The 17875-nt window shown below is 49.8% G+C and overlaps 1 protein-coding gene and 1 long non-coding RNA gene across 8 annotated transcripts; one reads left to right on the top strand and one right to left on the bottom strand.

The window, feature by feature from the left end:
• Positions 1-4806: 4806 nt before the first annotated feature.
• Positions 4807-10294, bottom strand: LOC139831610 (uncharacterized). Its single transcript, XM_071820911.1, has 2 exons — positions 6695-10294; positions 4807-4914 (listed from the first exon to the last, which is right to left on the bottom strand). Exons 1-2 carry the CDS (start codon positions 10292-10294, stop codon positions 4807-4809), a joined length of 3708 nt encoding a protein of 1235 aa, XP_071677012.1.
• A 4115-nt stretch (positions 10295-14409) lies between these two features.
• On the top strand, positions 14410-17649 carry LOC127300055 (uncharacterized). 7 transcript variants are annotated; one of them, XR_011745038.1, is made up of 5 exons: positions 14410-14659; positions 14783-14843; positions 15334-15548; positions 16090-16175; positions 17436-17649. It is a non-coding gene; the product is annotated as an uncharacterized lncRNA (long non-coding RNA). The 7 variants fall into 7 exon arrangements; XR_007850898.2 differs by lacking the exon at positions 15334-15548 and having other exon boundaries at positions 14436-14659; XR_011745040.1 differs by lacking the exon at positions 14410-14659 and having other exon boundaries at positions 14668-14843; positions 15345-15548.
• Positions 17650-17875: the final 226 nt, after the last annotated feature.

The following is a 17875-nucleotide window of genomic DNA, read 5'->3' as shown; positions in this document are numbered from 1 at the left end:
ATTATTACTACCGTTGACAAAATTGTTTCTATGTTTTCAAAATAAAAGCTCTAGCACAAAAATAGTAATCCATGCTTTCCTCTGCGAAGGGTCTTTCTTTTACTTTATGTTGAGTCAGTCTACCTACTTTCTATCTTAGAAGCAAACACTTGTGTCAATTGTGTGCATTGATTCCTACATACTTGCTTATTTGCATTCATCATATTACTTTGTGTTGACAATTATCCATGAGATATACATGTTGAAGTTGAAAGCAACTGCTGAAACTTATATCTTCCTTTGTGTTGCTTCAAAACTTTCTACTAAGAATTTATTGCTTTATGAGTTAACTCCTATGCAAGTCTTATTGATGCTTGTCTTGAAGTACTATTCATGAAAAGTCTTTGCTATATGGTTCAGTTGTTTAGTCATTGTATTTACCATTGCTTCGAATTACTTCATTCATCTCATATGCTTTACAATAGTATTGATTAAGATTATGATAGCATGTCACTTCAGAAATTATCCTTGTTATCGTTTACCTACTCGAGGGCGAGTAGGAACTAAGCTTGGGGATGCTTGATACGTCTCAGACGTATCTATAATTTCTTATGTTCCATGCTAGTTTTATGACAATACTCACATGTTTTATATACACTTCCCATCATTTATATGCATTTTCCGGCACTAACCTACTAACGAGATGCCGAAGCGCCAATTCCTGTTTTGTGCTGTTTTTGGTTTCAGAAATCCTACACAGGAAATATTCTCGGAATTGGACGAAACGAACGCCCAGGGTCTTATTTTTTCATGGAGCTTCCAGAAGACCGAAGAGGATACGAAGTGGGGCCACGAGGCGCCCAGACCATAGGGCGGCGCGGCCAGCATGGGGCCCGCGCCGGCCTATGGTGTGGGGCCCCCGTGCCTCCTCCGACTCTGCCCTTCCGCCTACTTAAACTCTCAGTCGCGAAAACCCTATTACCGAGAGCCACGATACGGAAAAAGTTCCAGAGACGCCGCCGCCGCCAATCCCATCTCGGGGGATTCAGGAGATCGCCTCCGGCACCCTACCGGAGAGGGGAATCATCACCCGGAGGACTCTACATCACCATGATCGCCTCCGGACTGATGTGTGAGTAGTTCATCCTTGGACTATGGGTCCATAGCAGTAGCTAGATGGTTGTATTCTCCTCATTGTGCTATCATGTTAGATCTTGTGAGCTGCCTATCATGATCAAGATCATCTATTTGTAATGCTACATGTTGTGTTTGTTGGGATCCGATGAATATGGAATACTATGTCAAGTTGATTATTGATCTATCATATATGTGTTGTTTATGATCTTACATGCTCTCCATTGCTAGTAGAGGCTCTGGCCAAGTTGATACTTGTGACTCCAAGAGGGAGTATTTATGCTCGATAGTGGGTTCATGCCTCCATTGAATCTGGGACAGTGACAGAAAGTTCTAAGGTTGTGGATGTGCTGTTGCCACTAGGGATAAAACATCAATGCTTTGTCTAAGGATATTTGTGTTGATTACATTACGCACCATACTTAATGCAATTGTCTGTTGCTTGCAACTTAATACTGGAAGGGGTGCGGATGCTAACCCGAAGGTGGACTTTTTAGGCATAGATGCATGCTGGATAGCGGTCTATCTACTTTGTCGTAATGCCCTAAGTAAATTTCATATTAGTCATCATGATATGTATGTGCATTGTTATGCCCTCTCTATTTGTCAATTGTCCAACTGTAATTTGCTCACCCAACATGCTATTTCTTATTGGAGAGATACCACTAGTGAATTGTGGACCCCGGTCCATTCTTTTACATCTGAATACAATCTACTGCAATTATTGTTCTCTGCTACTCATTGCAAACAAACATCATTTTCCACACCATACATTTAATCCTTTGTTTACAGCAAGCCGGTGAGATTGACAACCTCACTGTTACGTTGGGGCAAAGTATTTTGATTGTGTTGTGCAGGTTCCACGTTGGCGCCGGAATCTCTGGTGTTGCGCCGCACTACACTCCTCCGCCAACAACCTTCACGTGGCCTTCATCTCCTACTGGTTCGATAAACCTTGGTTTCTTACTGAGGGAAACTTGCTGTTGTACGCATCACACCTTCCACTTGGGGTTCCCAACGGGCGTGTGCTTTACGCGTCATCAGACGCCAAGGCCCAGACGCGCCGCCGCGACTATGATCGCCTCGCGTTCAAGGATGGCAAGACGGTGGAGACCTTCGCGCTGCGCCTCTCCACGATCCTCAGTGATCTGGAGATGCTCGGCGACCCGGAGGACGAGCCCAAGGCCGTGAGGAAGTTCATGCGCGTCCTCCCACGTAAGTTCCGTCAGATGGCATCGTATATTGAATCCCTGCTAGATATCAAGACGATGTCGATCGAGGAGTTGAGCGGGCGGCTGCTCTTGGTGGAGGAGAACGAAGCCGTGGACGGAGAGGATGACTCCGGCAAGCTGCTCCTCACGGAGGAGGAGTGGCGCGCACGCTTTGCGCGCGGCGCCCACGGCGGGAACATCAGCGGCTCAGGCGGTGATCACCGTCAGGGCAGAAACCGCGGCAAGGACCGCGACGACAAGCGATCTACAGGGGAAGGCTCCAACGCCTCTGGCGGGTCCAAGAAGGACGACACCTGCCGCTACTGCGGCAAGAAGGGACACTGGGCCCATGAGTGTCGCAAGAAGAAGAGGGAGGAGGCGCACCTGGCCAAGATCGATGACGATGCCGATCCCGCGATGTTGCTCGCTGAGGTCGAGCTCGAAACCGCGTCACCAACTGCTGCGCCTGCCTCCATCACACCTGCACCATCTGCACATGCCGTGCCGCTGCCCGCGCCGGAGCGGGCGCTCATCTTCCTCAACGAGGAGAACGCGAAGATCGTCCCAGGTCCGGAGGCCGACCCGCTCGACTCCACCTGGTACCTCGACACAGGGGCGTCAAACCACATGACGGGAGATCGAGCGGCGTTCGCGGAGCTGGACGAGGCGGTGCGCGGCAACGTGCGCTTCGGCGACGGCCCCGTACTACAGATCATGGGGCGCGGCACCATCGGCTTCAGCATCGATGGAGGACCGCAGCGCGCCTCCAAGGACGTGTACTACATCCCTAAGCTGCGGAGCAGCGTGGTCAGCCTCGGGCAGCTAGACGAGCACGCCTGCGACATCAGGATCATGCACGGCTAGCTGACGATCCATGACAGACGCAACAAACCTCGTCGTCAAGGTAAAGCGCGCTCCCAACCGCCTCTACAAGCTCACCATCGCCATGTGCAGCGCGTCTGCCTCACCGTCCGCCACGACACGGCGACGTGGCGCTGGCACGGACGCCTCAGCCACCTACACTTCGAGGCAATGCAGAGGATGGCGCGCGAGGGCCTGGTGTGCGGCCCGCCAGCATTGAGCACGCCGGCGAGCTGTGCGAGGCGTGCCTGGCCGGGAAGCAACGACGTGCGCCGTTTCCACCGCAGGCCAAGTTCAGAGCGGAGGAGCCGCTCAAACTCGTGCATGCGGATCTGTGTGGGGCGATCACGCCACCCACGCTAGGAGGGCGCTGGTACTTCCTCCTGCTCGTCGACGCCTACAGCCGTTTCATGTGGCTCGTATTGCTGTCGACGAAGGACGAAGCTGCTGCGGAACTCAAGCGCTTCCAGGCCGAGTCGCAGACGGAGGCGCGCCGCCCACTGTGCACCCTGCGCACGGACCGTGGTGGTGAGTTCACCTCCAGCGCTCTCGCTGCGCACTTCGCCAACACTGGCGTCAGGCGTCACCTGACAACACCGTACACGGCACAGCAGAACAGTGTCGTCGAGCGGCGCAACCAGACAGTTGTTGGCATGGCGCGGAGCATGATGAAGGCAAAGAAACTTCCCAACTTCTTCTGGGGCGAGGCGGTGACCACGTAGTATACCTGCTCAATCGCTCCTACAGTCGCAGCGTCGACGGCAAGACATCATATGAGGCATGGTACAGGAAGAAGCCTTCTGTCGAGCACCTCCGCTTCCTCGGGTGCGTCGCGCACGTCAAGTCTGCACGCCCCTTCCTCCGCAAGCTCGATGACAGGAGCACCCCGATGGTGTTCATCGGGTACGAGCCCGGGACAAAGGCGTACAGAGTCTATGACCCCGCCAAGTGCACCTCTGAGCACGCGATGTACACCCGCGGCAAGAGTGGTGAGCGGCTCCTGCTCGGGGTCTATGTCGATGACATGATCGTCACCGGCGCGTCGACGACGGCAATCGGTGAGTTTAAAAAGGAGATGATGGGGCTCTTCAGGATGAGCGACCTGGGGCTGTTGTCCTACTACCTCGGGATCAAGGTGATTCAACAGCCTGGGTGCATAAAGATGAAGCAATCTGCCTACGCAGACAAGCTGCTCGACAAAATGGGCATGGCCAGCTGCAACGCTGTCTCCACGCCCATGGAGCACCGACTGAAGCTGACCAAGAAGGGGAGCGGAGACGCAGTTGATCCGTCCCTCTACCGCAACATCGTTGGGGGCCTCCGCTACTTCGTCCACACGCGCCTCGACATTTGCTTCGCCGTTGGCTACCTGAGCAGATACATGGAGGCGCCCACGAGCGAACACTGGAGCGCGGTGAAGCATCTACTGCGCTACATCGCCGGCACGAAGGACCTTGGGTGCACCTATGCACGCCAGGGCACGAAGGCCAAGCTTGCCGGGTTCAGCGATGCAGACTAGGCCGACGACGTCGACGATCGCAAGAGCACGAGCGGAGTTCTCTACTTCCTCGGCGACAGTCCCATCTCCTGGCAGTCCGCAAAGCAGAAGATCGTCGCGCTCTCATCCTGCGAGGCGGAGTACGTCGCTGCAACCGCAGCGCCTTGCAAAGGAATTTGGCTCAGGCGGCTCCACGGCGAGCTGCTTGGCCACGAGCACGGCGCGGTAGAGCTACGCGTCGACAACAAGTCAGCGATTGCGCTGATGAAGAATCCGGTCTTCCATGACCGACGCAAGCACATCGAGATCAGGTATCATTTCATCCGTCAGTGTGTCGACAACAAAGACATTGACCGACATCATGACGAAGGCACTTGGTCTTGTGCAGTTCCAGGAGCTGCGCCATCGAATTGGCATCGTTGAGGTGAAGGGCTAGATTTGGAGGAGTTTGTTGGTTAATCTAGTGTGTCTCTGAATAATTGTCAGTTTAGTAGTGTCTTTGTTTTTTCGTCAGTTAAATTCAGTTAGGATCAGCTATTTCCTAGGATCTTTCAGATAGGTAGTAGACCCGATCCTGCACTGTATACTTGGTCTCCTGAGCGTGGGATGGCACGTTCGGAAAATGGGGATCGTGGTACCAGACACGATCGTTCCCTTTGCATAATAAAAGGAAGGAAAGACAAGCAGAAAAACTGCGAGGTTGAACGCAGGCAAAACCCATCGTGTTCATCTTTGTTCTTGTTTCTCTTGTGTGCTAAGTCGTGAGAGAGAGAGAGAGAGAGAGCAGGGCTACATGTATCATAGTTATCTTTTTCTTGGACTACTAGAACATTAAAGCTGCCCTTTTACAATCTATATGTGGTGAAAACAGTTGTAAATCTCTGTTACAAAGAGACCAATTAATCACATCTGATACTCTGTCTAGTTTTGTGGTTGATCTTATGGTTAGCATACAATGTCCAGCTGAACTTGTGCTGACTAAAACAAATGATTCAAGATTTAGCAGCAACTTGCTCCCTCGAATTGTTATCAACATGTGGTGTTGCACTTCTTGTAAGATTTTGCGCTTGTTGACAAGTTGAGAATGAGAGCAAAACATGTGATAGGTGAATTAGCTAGAATCAGGCTGTATAGTTCCTTATACATGTGCAGGAAAAATACAGGGTATAACAGCAAAAGTGGGTGACATCAGCCTTCACAGCATCTTGTGTTGCTATAGGGTTTCATATCCATAGGATATTCAGCTGAATACCAAAGAGGCTCCTACGGGTAGTTAAAGAGCCTCTTTGGCCTAGCTTAGAAAGCAGCTGTGTAAGCTCAATATATTTGCTTAATAGATGAACTTTAGTGAGTGCTTGAGTCAACGGTTAAAGCAAGTAAAGGCTACTTGCTTGTGTGCTGGGGTTATAAAATTTAGGTTAGTGTGGTTATTACAGCCAATCCCTTCAGACGGGAAAGAAAATTAGTTCGATCGAAAGCTATTGGGCCTAGTTTCTACCCACCCCAACTATCCTGTGCTGGGAATCCTAAGTTTTAGCTAGATCACATGGACTGTAACTTTGTAAGACTGCTTGTGCATACTGGTAGCGTATTTAACTGCACTGTTTTGAACTTAGGTAGTACCTACAGTTACTCATTTGTTCTGAACAATGTACTACCTCCGACCCAAAATGTAAATCTAGTTGGACACTATCAATTTGTGCAATATGTTGTCTTGTCTCACAGAAAAAATAATATTTCTTACAGAGAATTGATAATTCATCTCGGATAGAGGATTCACTCTCTTCTTCTCAAGATTGGTCACAGAGGCTTGGAGTTCCTGGTTGCTTGCAACATTTTCTTTTTTTTTTTTTTGAAACTGGGTGAGCTTTATTAATTAGGCAACATTGTTATTACAATCACGCAGAAGCGGACCCAACACGCAGGGAGGGACCGCCCCATGCAACACACCACACTCACGCTTGCCTAATTGTGCTAACTCATGAGCCACTCTATTACTCACCCTAGCTACCTTGCCCACTTTGAACTCCAGAAGCATATTCATCAAACCCCTGGCCTCCTGGAAGAGACTCCAATGCGCCGATCGATCTTCATCTGTCGAGGAGAGGACGGCCACAACCCTGGCACAATCAGTTTCAAGAATTCCCCGCTGCTGTGGGTGAGCTGCCAAGTAGCGAATGCCCTCGAGGCAGGCCAGTACTTCAGCCTCCTCCGCACTGGCGCAGCACGCCAAGGTCTTCCATGCCGAGTATAAAACATCGCCCTTCTCGTCACGCACCACCACCCCAATACCTCCAGTAGCATCGGATGCCATCCACCCAGCATCAGTGTTAACTTTGATCCACCCCGTCGCAGGAGCAGCCCACTGGGACGGTTCTTCAGTCGCCATTGTATGGCCTGGGATGTGCGAAGGAAACATCGCGGCCTTTCCTTTCCTATCCGGCTCTGGAGCATCTGCATGCAATGAAGAAACGTAGCTCTGTAGGAAGGGAACTGAGGCAGCAATAGAGGCCTTACCATCACCATGGATGACATTGTTCCGATGGTGCCAAGTCCGCCAGAACAGGAAGAGGAGTTTAACTCGCATATCCTTCGAGGCGCCATCCAGCATAAGAAGAAACCAGCTGCTGCCCGTGTATCTGAAGTCAGTCTCCGGCGGGAGTGGCCATACCGTTCGCATACCATCGCGCAGCGCGCGGGCAAGCGTGCAGCGGACCATGCAATGATGCGCGTCTTCATCTTCAACTCCACAAACAGCGCACGTTGGTAGGACACGGGGTATGCGCCGATGCAAGCTCGAGGTTACTGCCAGGGAATCGGTCGCCAGTCGCCAAGCGAAGATGCGAATTTTCTGTGGTACAGGCGTCTTCCAAACTAGATTCCAAATACCACGCTCCCCATTGGGCTCTGAGCTACTTTGACCCCTGCTAAGCTCGAGCGACTTTGGTTGCATGCCTAGGCGGTATGCGCTGCGGACAGAGAATACACCAGTAGGTTCAGGAAGCCAGGCCACAAAATCCTCCATCCTCCGCTGAGGCAACTTGATCTGCAAAATAACATCCGCATCGTGTTGGAGGCAGTATCGCCGGATAACACCTTCATCCCATGTATGTGTCACCGGATCAATCAGCTGGGAGACCCATTTCAATCTGCACCTTCCTCTCATACCTGACAGCTTCATATTATCTGCCCGGGGCAGCCAATTGTCCCTCCAGATTTTCACCATAGTACCTGAGCCAATGCGCCAAATAGCTCCCTGCTTCAAGAGTTCCAGCCCATGCATCACGCCCTTCCAAGTTGCTGACACATCCTGGATAAAGGCAGTGTCGAGAAGGTGGCCCGAAGGATAGTATTTCGCTTTTAGAAGTCGAGCGCAAGGACTATCAGGGAAATGCAGCAAACGCCAAGACTGTCGAGCTAGGAGGGCCTGGTTATAAACTCGGAAATCTCGAAACCCCATGCCTCCATTTAGCTTGGCCTGCGTTAGTTTATCCCACGAGAGCCAATGCATACGCCTCCTCTCATGTTCATCTCCCCAGTGGAAGTCCCGGATCATCTGGTTCAGCTCTTCAATTAGGCCAGCCGGGAACTGAAAAACGCTCATCGCGTAAACTGGCAGGGCTTGCAGAATTGCTTTGATGAGTACTTCCTTGCCTCCGCTTGACAGATATTTCTCCACCCAATCACTCAACCTCTTTTGGAAACGCTCCTTTAGGGATTTAAATTTCCCTTTCCGCATCTGGCCTTCAGGTACAGGGAGGCCCAGATATTTCTCCTCGAAACTCTCGGTGTCATAACGCAACAGTTGTTTGATTTCAGCTTGCACATGATCAGGTACTCGCCGTCCGTACATAATTGAGCACTTACCCAGGCTGACAAGCTGCCCCGTAGCCTGCTCATAGCGATCGAGGATGCCCTTGACCACCCTGGCTTGTTGAACCGATCCCTCGAAGAAGAGGAGGCTATCGTCCGCAAAGAGGAGATGCGACATTCCAGGAGCACGCCTGCAGATCCTTAGTTCTTTTAACCTGCCAACCTCAACCTCTCGCTGCACCAGACGAGATAGACCATCAGCGACGAGGAGAAACAAATATGGGGATAGAGGATCGCCTTGGCGTAGCCCCCGTGTAGGCGTGAAGGTGTCCAACGCATGTCCATTGAGACGAACCGAATATCGCACGGTAGTCACACATTGCATAATCCACCGTATCCATGTGCTATGAAAGCCCAGTTTCGTCATTACACCCTCCAAATAGCGCCAATCCACGCGGTCATAGGTCTTGGCCATATCCAGCTTGTATGCACAAAAATTCCCTCGCTCCGTCGACTTACTTTGTATTGCATGGAAACACTCGAACGCCATGAAAGCGTTATCAGAAATGAGCCTGCCTGGGATAAACGCACTCTGCATCGGAGATATGATGTCCTGCAGAAGGGGTCGGAGGCGATTAACCAAACATTTGGAGATAATTTTGAACACTACATTGCATAAGCTTATAGGACGGAAATCCTTGAGCTCCTCCGGGTTGTCCTTCTTTGGAATGAGAACAATGGCCGTTTCGTTCACTACCTCCGGCAGAACCCCAGAACTGAAGAAAACTTGCACTGCCTTGACTATGTCCTCCTTGAGGATATCCCAATTTCGCTGAAGGAACCGCGCGGGAAAACCGTCGGGTCCCGGTGCTTTCAAAGGGCCGATCTGGAACAATGCGTCGCTGATTTCCTGTTCAGAGAACGGGGCACACAAGGAAGCGTTCATATCATCAGTGACATGCTGTGTGAAGAGCTCCAGGAGATCAGATGGGTCAACGTCATCCTGTTGTGTGTACAGCTGATGGAAAAAAGACGTCGCCTGGGCCCCCATTTCCTCTGGATCATCAGTCCAAGAACCATCCTCACGCCGCAGCTTACTGATTCTATTTTTCTTCCGACGCCAAGACGCCTTTCGGTGAAAAAATCGGGTATTCCTATCGCCCTCTCTCAGCCAAGCCACTCGCGACCTTTGCAGCCACATTAATTCTTCCCTATAGAGCAACTCATCCATCTCACCCTGGAGCTGTCGTCTGGCACGTGCACTCTCATCATCAGATAAAGCCATGAGAGCTTCCAACCTCTTGCGTTTGCGTTCGAGCTCCTTAGTCACAGGTTTGAAATGTTGTTTCCGCCAATCATACAAGGATCCCATGACATGACGAAGCGAAGAGCAGATATCGCCCAAATCGCGTACCCCTACTCGCCTAGACCATGCTTCCTCAACAGTGGCCGTGAGCGACGGCTCGCGCTCCCACATAATTTCATATCTCCTGATGACAGGCTGCCGTTGTGTCTCCCGGGCCTGGAACAGAGACAGCTTAAGTGGACAGTGGTCTGACCGGGAGGATACCAGGTGTTGCACCCTAGCCTCTGGAAATCTTGACGACCAGGCCGGCGACGCCACCGCTCTATCAAGTCTGACCTTAACATTACGTGCTCCCTTCTGTTTATTATCGAAAGTCCAGGGAACTCCACTGAAACCCAAATCGTGCACATCACAGAAAGAGAGCGCATTCCTGAAGTCTGTCATCTGACGTTCAGACCTCTTCGTGTTTGAGAAGTGCTCAGCCTGCCACATCGCTTCATTGAAGTCACCAAGTAACATCCATGGCTCAGGGGATTCAGATTTGATCCGACGTAGCAGTGTCCACATATGATGCCGCTCCGCCGGTTTTGGTTCGCCATAGACAAACGTCCCTCTCCACCTAGCTCCAAACTGCCCTCCCTGGATATGTACATCAATATGCCGGTGACTGAAAGACAGTAAGTCAACCACAATATCTTCTGAATGAAAGAGGGCCAAGCCTCCACCCGATCCATCTCCTTTGACAGTAAAACAACCCTTCATGCCGAGGCGATATTTCAAGTTCCGTACACGATCAGGATGTTGTCTGGTCTCGCATAAGAAAACGAGACTGGGGTTATGCGTCTGCACAAGGCAGACAAGCTCTTGAACTGTCGGGGATTGCCCCGCCCCCCGACAGTTCCAGCCTAAGATACTCATTGCTCATGTCGGGCCTCTCCACGAGGACCCGACATGTTTAAGTTGTTAGCTGTTGATACTTCCTCCCTTCTGATACGTTTGGGACCAAGAAGGATCTCAAAACTGGATTCCTCTTCCTCATGAGCATGAAGAGCCTCAAAGTCCGCCAGCCTCTTCCCCAGCAGGCTGTTTGCGCGAAGCTCAGCCGCACCCTTGTTCCCAAAGAGCTCACGGATCTTAAGTTGATTGACCGTGCCCTTGCGGTTTTTGTAAATCCTATAATTGACGCCCGTAACCTCGCAGAAGCGCTTCGATTCCGTGTGGTGATCAGACGGAACCTCCTGCACACATTCTTTCGGCTTAACCAAAGGTGAGTTCACCGATGGTTCCTGCTCCGTATGGTCCTCTGTTTCCTTGTTATTTGATGGCATGGGAGTTTGCTTGGCAGCCCTCTCTTCCCACTGCTTCCGCAGCTCGCGCACCCCATCAAAGGTGCGTTTGAGGTTCCCCGTGGCCTCCTGCATCCTAGCAGCTCGATCAGACTCCATTGCATTATGCGTATGCGGTGTAGGCGCGCTCTTCACCGGTGATACATGGACGCGCAGTCTATCCTTGAGATCACGTGCAAGGTCCTCCTGCATGGGCTGATCCATCGCCGTACGATCCTGACCGCTGTCATCCTCCTTTGCTTCATGTGTTGGCGGCGAAGCCCGCCAGTTTCGCCGAGAGCGCTCCGGAGAATGAGCCCGAGAAACGGCAGGTGAGTGCGGGACGGAAGACCGGCTCGCGCCTCCGAAGCTGCTTTCATCCTCATCATCAAATAGTTTACGAGCCGCCTCTGGTTTCTTGCCTTTGACCGTAAAGCGTCGAGCATCAAACTTCTTGAAAGGCGAGACTCGCAGTTCAGGTCCATATCGACGGCCAGGGTGAGGAACAACCTCGAGCTTGCACTCCTTGCGAGCATGGCCTATGCGCCCACAGAAGAAACAGAAGTTTGGAACCCTCTCATAGCGGATGTTGTGTCGAGTCACCTTCTCCTTCATGGAGACAGGGAGCGTGTACACCAGAGGCTGCCTAATTGGCCAGCACAGTCGCACTCGCAGAAAAGGGCCGCTAGCTTGCTCGCCGTCATCCGTGTCAACCTCCAGGATCTCTCCAAATTGCTCCAGCAAAGCCGTACCCCTCTTCCTTGTCATCAGCTTCCTTGGAAGATCATAAACCCTAACCCATACAGGGAAAGCTTGGGGTCTAGCCTCCGCCGCACACTCCTCCCGTCCAAACGGAACGACGATCACAGCATCATGGCGATGGTGCCAGGTTCCTCCTTTGATAACGAATCTGTAGTCAGCTTCTCCGTAAAAATCCAACTGGAACAGATTGTCTCCGAGATCTTTGTATGTCATCTTCTGCTCCGTCCGCCAAACCGACCCCAATTCGTCAAACATGGTGCGGGCACTGTACCGGCGGCGCGACACATACCGCGCAAGCGCCGTCCATCTCCCAATAGTAGCGTCGAGGTCCGCTTCGTCCTCGTCGTCCTCCTCAATTTCCACCGGCCGGACCCAATCAGCCTCTTCAAGGATCACATCCTCCTCTCCACCGGATGGATCATCAGAAGCAGCCCGATCCGTACTCCTCCTCAGATCGTCAGCGTTCCCCGTCCCACGAACTCCAGACATTGGCACACCACTGTCCCCTGCTGCCGCCGCCATGGGTGTCGCCGGATGTTCCTGCAGGGGGTCCCGTTCCCGATCTGGGGAAGCACTTATATTCCCAGGGTCAATCCTGGTCTCTCGCGGTCGTGCGCCACGCGGAGTCCCTCCGTCCCGCGAAGCAGGAGACTTGGAAGGTCTCCGATCCGAGCTCTCCGGCCGTGGTATTGGCCGAGAAGCCATACTACTCCCGTCTCCCATGGCGGCGCGGGGAAACCCTAATCGCCCGGGAAAGACGGAGCAACTCTTTACATAAGTTAAGTGTCTTTGCAACATTTTCATACGTTTACACTTGAAGAATTCAAAGGGGGTGCTCTGGAATCTTCACTGGCTTGTGCAATTCTTGAACACTCGCCATCAATACAATTCTTAACACTCGAGTTCGATATTGATCTTCCTCTAGATCTGATTCAGAACGTAAAGAAGAGTATTAACATGGTTCGCCAGAGGTTCCATCACCAAGTGTCTATTCATATTCGAAAGTCTGAAACTTCTGGTGTTAAAGGTAAATAATCATCTAAAGCTTTCTTCCGTTTAGTTCTTGGAATTAAGTTTTAGAAGATTTAATTGACCAACTAATAGTAAATTTATTTTTATCATGTTATGCGTTAGGAACCTGTATGTCTATGTTATATTTCGTTTGATCAAATGCTTAGAAGCTAATAGAGCTGTACAATGCACTCCCTTTCCCATTTGAATTTCTATTCCTTGTAAGTTTTGAGCTGTGGAAACTGGTTGAGATTCCTTGTAGCAATGCAACTGGTTGAGATTCAGCTGAATACCAAAGAGGCTCCTACTGGTAGTTTAAAAGCCTCTTTGGCCTAGCTTAGGAGGCAACTGTATAAGCTCAATATACTTGATTATTAGATGAACTTCAGTGACTGTTTGGGTCAACGGTTAAAGCAAGTAAACGCTGCTTGCTTGTGTGCTGGGGTTATAAAATTTAGGGTTAGTGTGGCTATTTACAGCCAATCCCTTCAGATGGGAAAGAAAATTAGTTCAATCCAAAGGTACTAGGCCTGTTTTTTACTTTCTACCCAACCCCAACTATTGTTGGTTTCTACCCTGAATCTTTACGAGCTGAAAACTAGATCAAAACAAGAACTCAAGCAAACTTCACGTCAGAGGAAAAACGAATTTGGTGGTGCACAATGATCGCACCTTTTCCTGGTTCTTTCTTTACTTCTTATAGGCGTTTACAGATAGGACTCCACGCCCAACACGGAACGGCAAAAACGAACCCAACACGACGTGACCCGGTACACAGCTCGTACACGGTTTAGACTCTTCACAATCTTTCCTAAATCAAACGAAAATTTCCTAATCGTAAAACACTTAAACTTGGACGACAAGATTAATCATCAACAATCACCTCCTTAAGCTTGTCGTTCCTTTCGTTTCTTCATTGCTTGAATGTAACGATCCGGAAAACCCTAACAATAGATTTTTTTTTCCGTTGCTTGTTTTCCGCGTCGTTCCAACGTTTCATCATCATGCATATCATGTACATGTCTTGACAAAATAAATTTCTTTTCTTCTCTCAAATGGTTTATTAAACAGCCATGGTGTCTCTTCTTATTTAGCAAACCCCTAAAATATATATATTTTAAAAATCTTGCAAATTGTTTGGATCAATAATAAATCTTTTCAAAGTGTGCTTGGATCTCTCTTCTTATTTTCTTTCTGTCATCTTCTTGGTCTCTAAATTTCTGTCGTGTATCTCTTTATCTCCCAGCAATTTCATATTTCCAATTCTTCCAGAAAATTTCTAAAAGAAAAACGTTGGGCACACCTTCAGCCTAGTTCCTTTCCTTGAGCGTGAGCCAGCTGCACATCTCAATCTCCCCAACCACTCCTTTTTTTTTTCCTCTTAGAGTCCTGGAACCCTAGTGCTCTCTCCTCTCTGCCCTTCTCCCTGGACGTGGAGCTCTCCTCTCCACACACACACTCACGCATCTGCATCACCCAGGCTCCCTTCCTTTTTCCCTTCTCCACGAAAGAAACCGGAGAGGGTTTTGCCCAACTACAGAACATCGGCGCGCCGTCGACTCTGGCCTCCCCTCACCAAGCCAAGGCCACCAAGAGCTTCTCCTCGTCATTCTGAATCTCTTCGACAGACGCACACAGCGAATCGAGCTCGAAATCGTCGACAGGGACCACTTCTCCATCTTCGCCGCCGGCAGAAATCCCATCCTTCCGGCCGCCTCCGACCTCTTCCACCCCAGCCGAGGTGTCCATCAACTTCCTGGTGAGATGGTGCTCCTTTTCCCCATCTTCCTCGCCCTGTTTGCTCACTGTTCGCCGTCGCCTTTATCTGACGAATCTGTCGTATGTGTCTGTCCGAGCGCATCTCCACCATGGTCGGCGGCAGGCCTGCGTGCTGCTCGTGCTCGTCCCTGAAGGATTCCTTTCCGGCCGCCAACAGCCTCACGGTGAGCTCCTCTTCTATCCTGGCCCTTCGCCCCTTCCTTTTTGTCACGACAATGTCTTCTACAACCATGGCCGCGTCGTGCCTGCCATGGACGCTGAGGCATGTAGCTTGTCCTCGAGATCGCCTTGCTCCCATGTGGCCTCATGTTTGCGTGGTCACTTACGATCTAGTTCCGCCCATCTTTGCACAACATGTTTTACATCACCGGTTAGCTGCTGAATCTACTTCCCAGGAGACTGAAGATCAAATCCCAGAAGAAACGCACTCCTTCCTTTTTGCTTTTCCTTTTACTGTCTCTCTATTTCAGATCCAAAACACGTGTTGTTCTAGTTTTCAGTTTCATAAAACCTGCTTCTAAGCTTCTGCTGTTCAAAACTGCACGAACACATTCTCTATACAACAATCGAAGATAGCTCCACTGGATAGCCTTTTCTTTTCTTGTCGCCAGAGCCAGATGTTGCATGTTTTCGGGTTCAGTTAACACTTCGCAGTTTGCCTCCAGGTCGTGCAAGCACACGCAAATCTCTGCACGCGCACGTCAGGCTGCTGGTTACTGGTCTCCTCGTCGCTGTTTCCTGCACAGTGCACTAGCTCCCGGCTTGAAACGATCCACCTGCTAGCCTGCTTGCTTAAGCTAGCTAGTCACGGCTGGAATCGATTAAGCTGTCTGCTTGCTTCAACAATCAATCGACCCAGCTGCTTGTGTGTATGCTTAGCTGCTTCCAGAGCATGACTCTGTTTTTTTTCCCCTTCAATTTTCGTGAGACAAAGCATCAGTTCCCTTCTGTCTAGTTTGTTTCTTCTATTTCAATTGTAAAACATGTTATTTTATATCTTTTAATCTGCAGCTCAAAATCAATCATGTTATATATCAATTTCGATCAGAAAATCCAATAAAATTTGAATATGCCATCCATGCTTGCTGTTGCCTTATGCATCATATAAATTCGTGATAGTTTGTATTATCACCTAATATGGAACATATGGAATATGTGGGATATTATATATATGTTGTCCCGGTTCCATTTAACTTTGCGTAGCTCACCCATGCCTTGTGTTGCCATGCTAATCAACATTTAACTTTGACGGTAGAAATGCAACTCCAACCTAATTGGCTTGTTCGGGGTTCCGACTCCGATTAATATGGATAATTGCATTGCACCATATTTGCCATGCCACGCATATCATCTTGAGCATGCCGAATTCTTCTCCATAGTTGTAAGATTTGCATCCGTTGTTTGTTGTAGCATTTGCTTCTTCCCGGATAGGATCACGAAGTGTTGATGTGAGATACGACGAGTTCTCCGACAAGTTCTTCTGCAGCTTTTCACAGGCGAGCCCACCCCTTCACCTATTTTACTTTTACATGCTCTTTTGATCTATTGCTATCCTTATGTTGCGATTCTGTTGTGTCACGTGTCCTATCCACCTGTTACCTATATGTCCGAGATACACCTCCTCGCCCTACCTATTGTTTGTTGTTTGCCAGCTTTGCGAGTCGTAGGCGAGTTTAGGGTTTTCTGTTGATATCTCGAAATGTTCGGGATATCTTGTTGGGATGTTGACACATGTACTACCTTTTCCAAATGATGATGAAAACTTTTGCTACAACTAAAATTGCTAAGGGATAATAATATTGCAGAGGCATCTGTGAGCCCCTTTGCGAAAGCATCGGAACTTTGACTTGCTAATGTCCCCTAGGACCTGAGTTCTTGTTATCTGTTCCGAGATTGAGCGCTCTACCCATGCGTGGGGACGATTATTGGGACCCCCCCTCACCCATTACCATTTCTCAAGTCTGTTGAAAAGGGGGCCACAACCTTGGTTTTATTTGCCTATGCCATGTATGCCATGCTTTACTTACTGTTGCCTTCGGGTGTTTACTTCCTGTTGCCTTCGGGTGTTTATATTCTCTTTGTACCTTGCGGGACGTTTAGCGAAGCGTGTGGTTCGCACGCCTAGCCGCCGGCGCAAACCTCTGAGTCCGTCTCGGAGTACGGCCGAACTTCGATACGGGTAGCTTAGGCGGGTGGCCCCCCTAGACTTTCTTGTTGATTTGGGAACGGTCTTGTTGTGAGACATCCACCTGTCGTAAGTGGGTCGAGCATGCGTATGGTTACATTTGGGCAACCCCTGCAGGGTGTACATCTTATCGATAAGCCGTGTCCGCGGTTATGGACGACTTGGAGCTGTTTAACTCGATCATAGAACAACTTACACCTAATGATGTCGCTAATAACTTGCTAATTACCTGTGTAGTAATTTAGCCCTATTATAATGGAATGGATATAAAATTGTCAACCGTGTGAGTGCCTTGTTAGTACCTCTTGGCTAAGGGGGATCGCAATGGCAGGGTTTGTTTGCAGAGTATAGAACTGCTAGATTATGCGCTCTCTCACCTTCTCTATTAGACGGAAGTTGTAGCGTGTCTCTATTTGTTAGTGCTTTGCTGCCGCTAAACTCCACATATAGCCGGGCGAAGTTTACACCGCCCACCAGCAAGCATAGCTGGTCTTGTCTCGCAAGTACGTGCCATTGGTACTTACCCTCGTTTTTCTTCCTCTTTTTCCGGAACACGCTTTTTGACAAACAGGTACGAGATGACGACGTTAGCAAGGTTACCCTTCCGGCTTGGCCTGGGCAGGGTTATGGACGCCACTGGTTATCTTCAGGACTCTTAGTCCAATTTGTATCTTGTCCGTACTCGGACGTATTCGATCTTATGTATGATTTGGGTCTTTGTATTGTATATTTGTATCTTGACTCGTTGGAGTCGTTGTTGTAATATATGTATCTTGTGGGCTCTATTGTAATCCTGTTGTAATGTTACCGCTCGTGTTAATTCCTCTGGCATCACGTGTGTGATTCGTCGCGCACGTCGTGTCGGAGGGCGTCTCAGAATCGATATCGTGCGGATTTCGGCGGGATCGCTGGAATCCTCATGGTACCGGATCTCGGGGCGTCACATTGAACGCCAACCTTGTCTCGCATTTCCTGAAACTTTGGCCGACTCAATGGCTTTGTCAAGATGTC

Source organism: Lolium perenne, chromosome 5 (assembly GCF_019359855.2).
Source record: "Lolium perenne isolate Kyuss_39 chromosome 5, Kyuss_2.0, whole genome shotgun sequence".
Lineage (NCBI taxonomy): Eukaryota > Viridiplantae > Streptophyta > Magnoliopsida > Poales > Poaceae > Lolium > Lolium perenne.
Note: the sequence above shows the minus strand (reverse complement) of the source record. Positions and strands in the feature narration are given on the sequence as shown.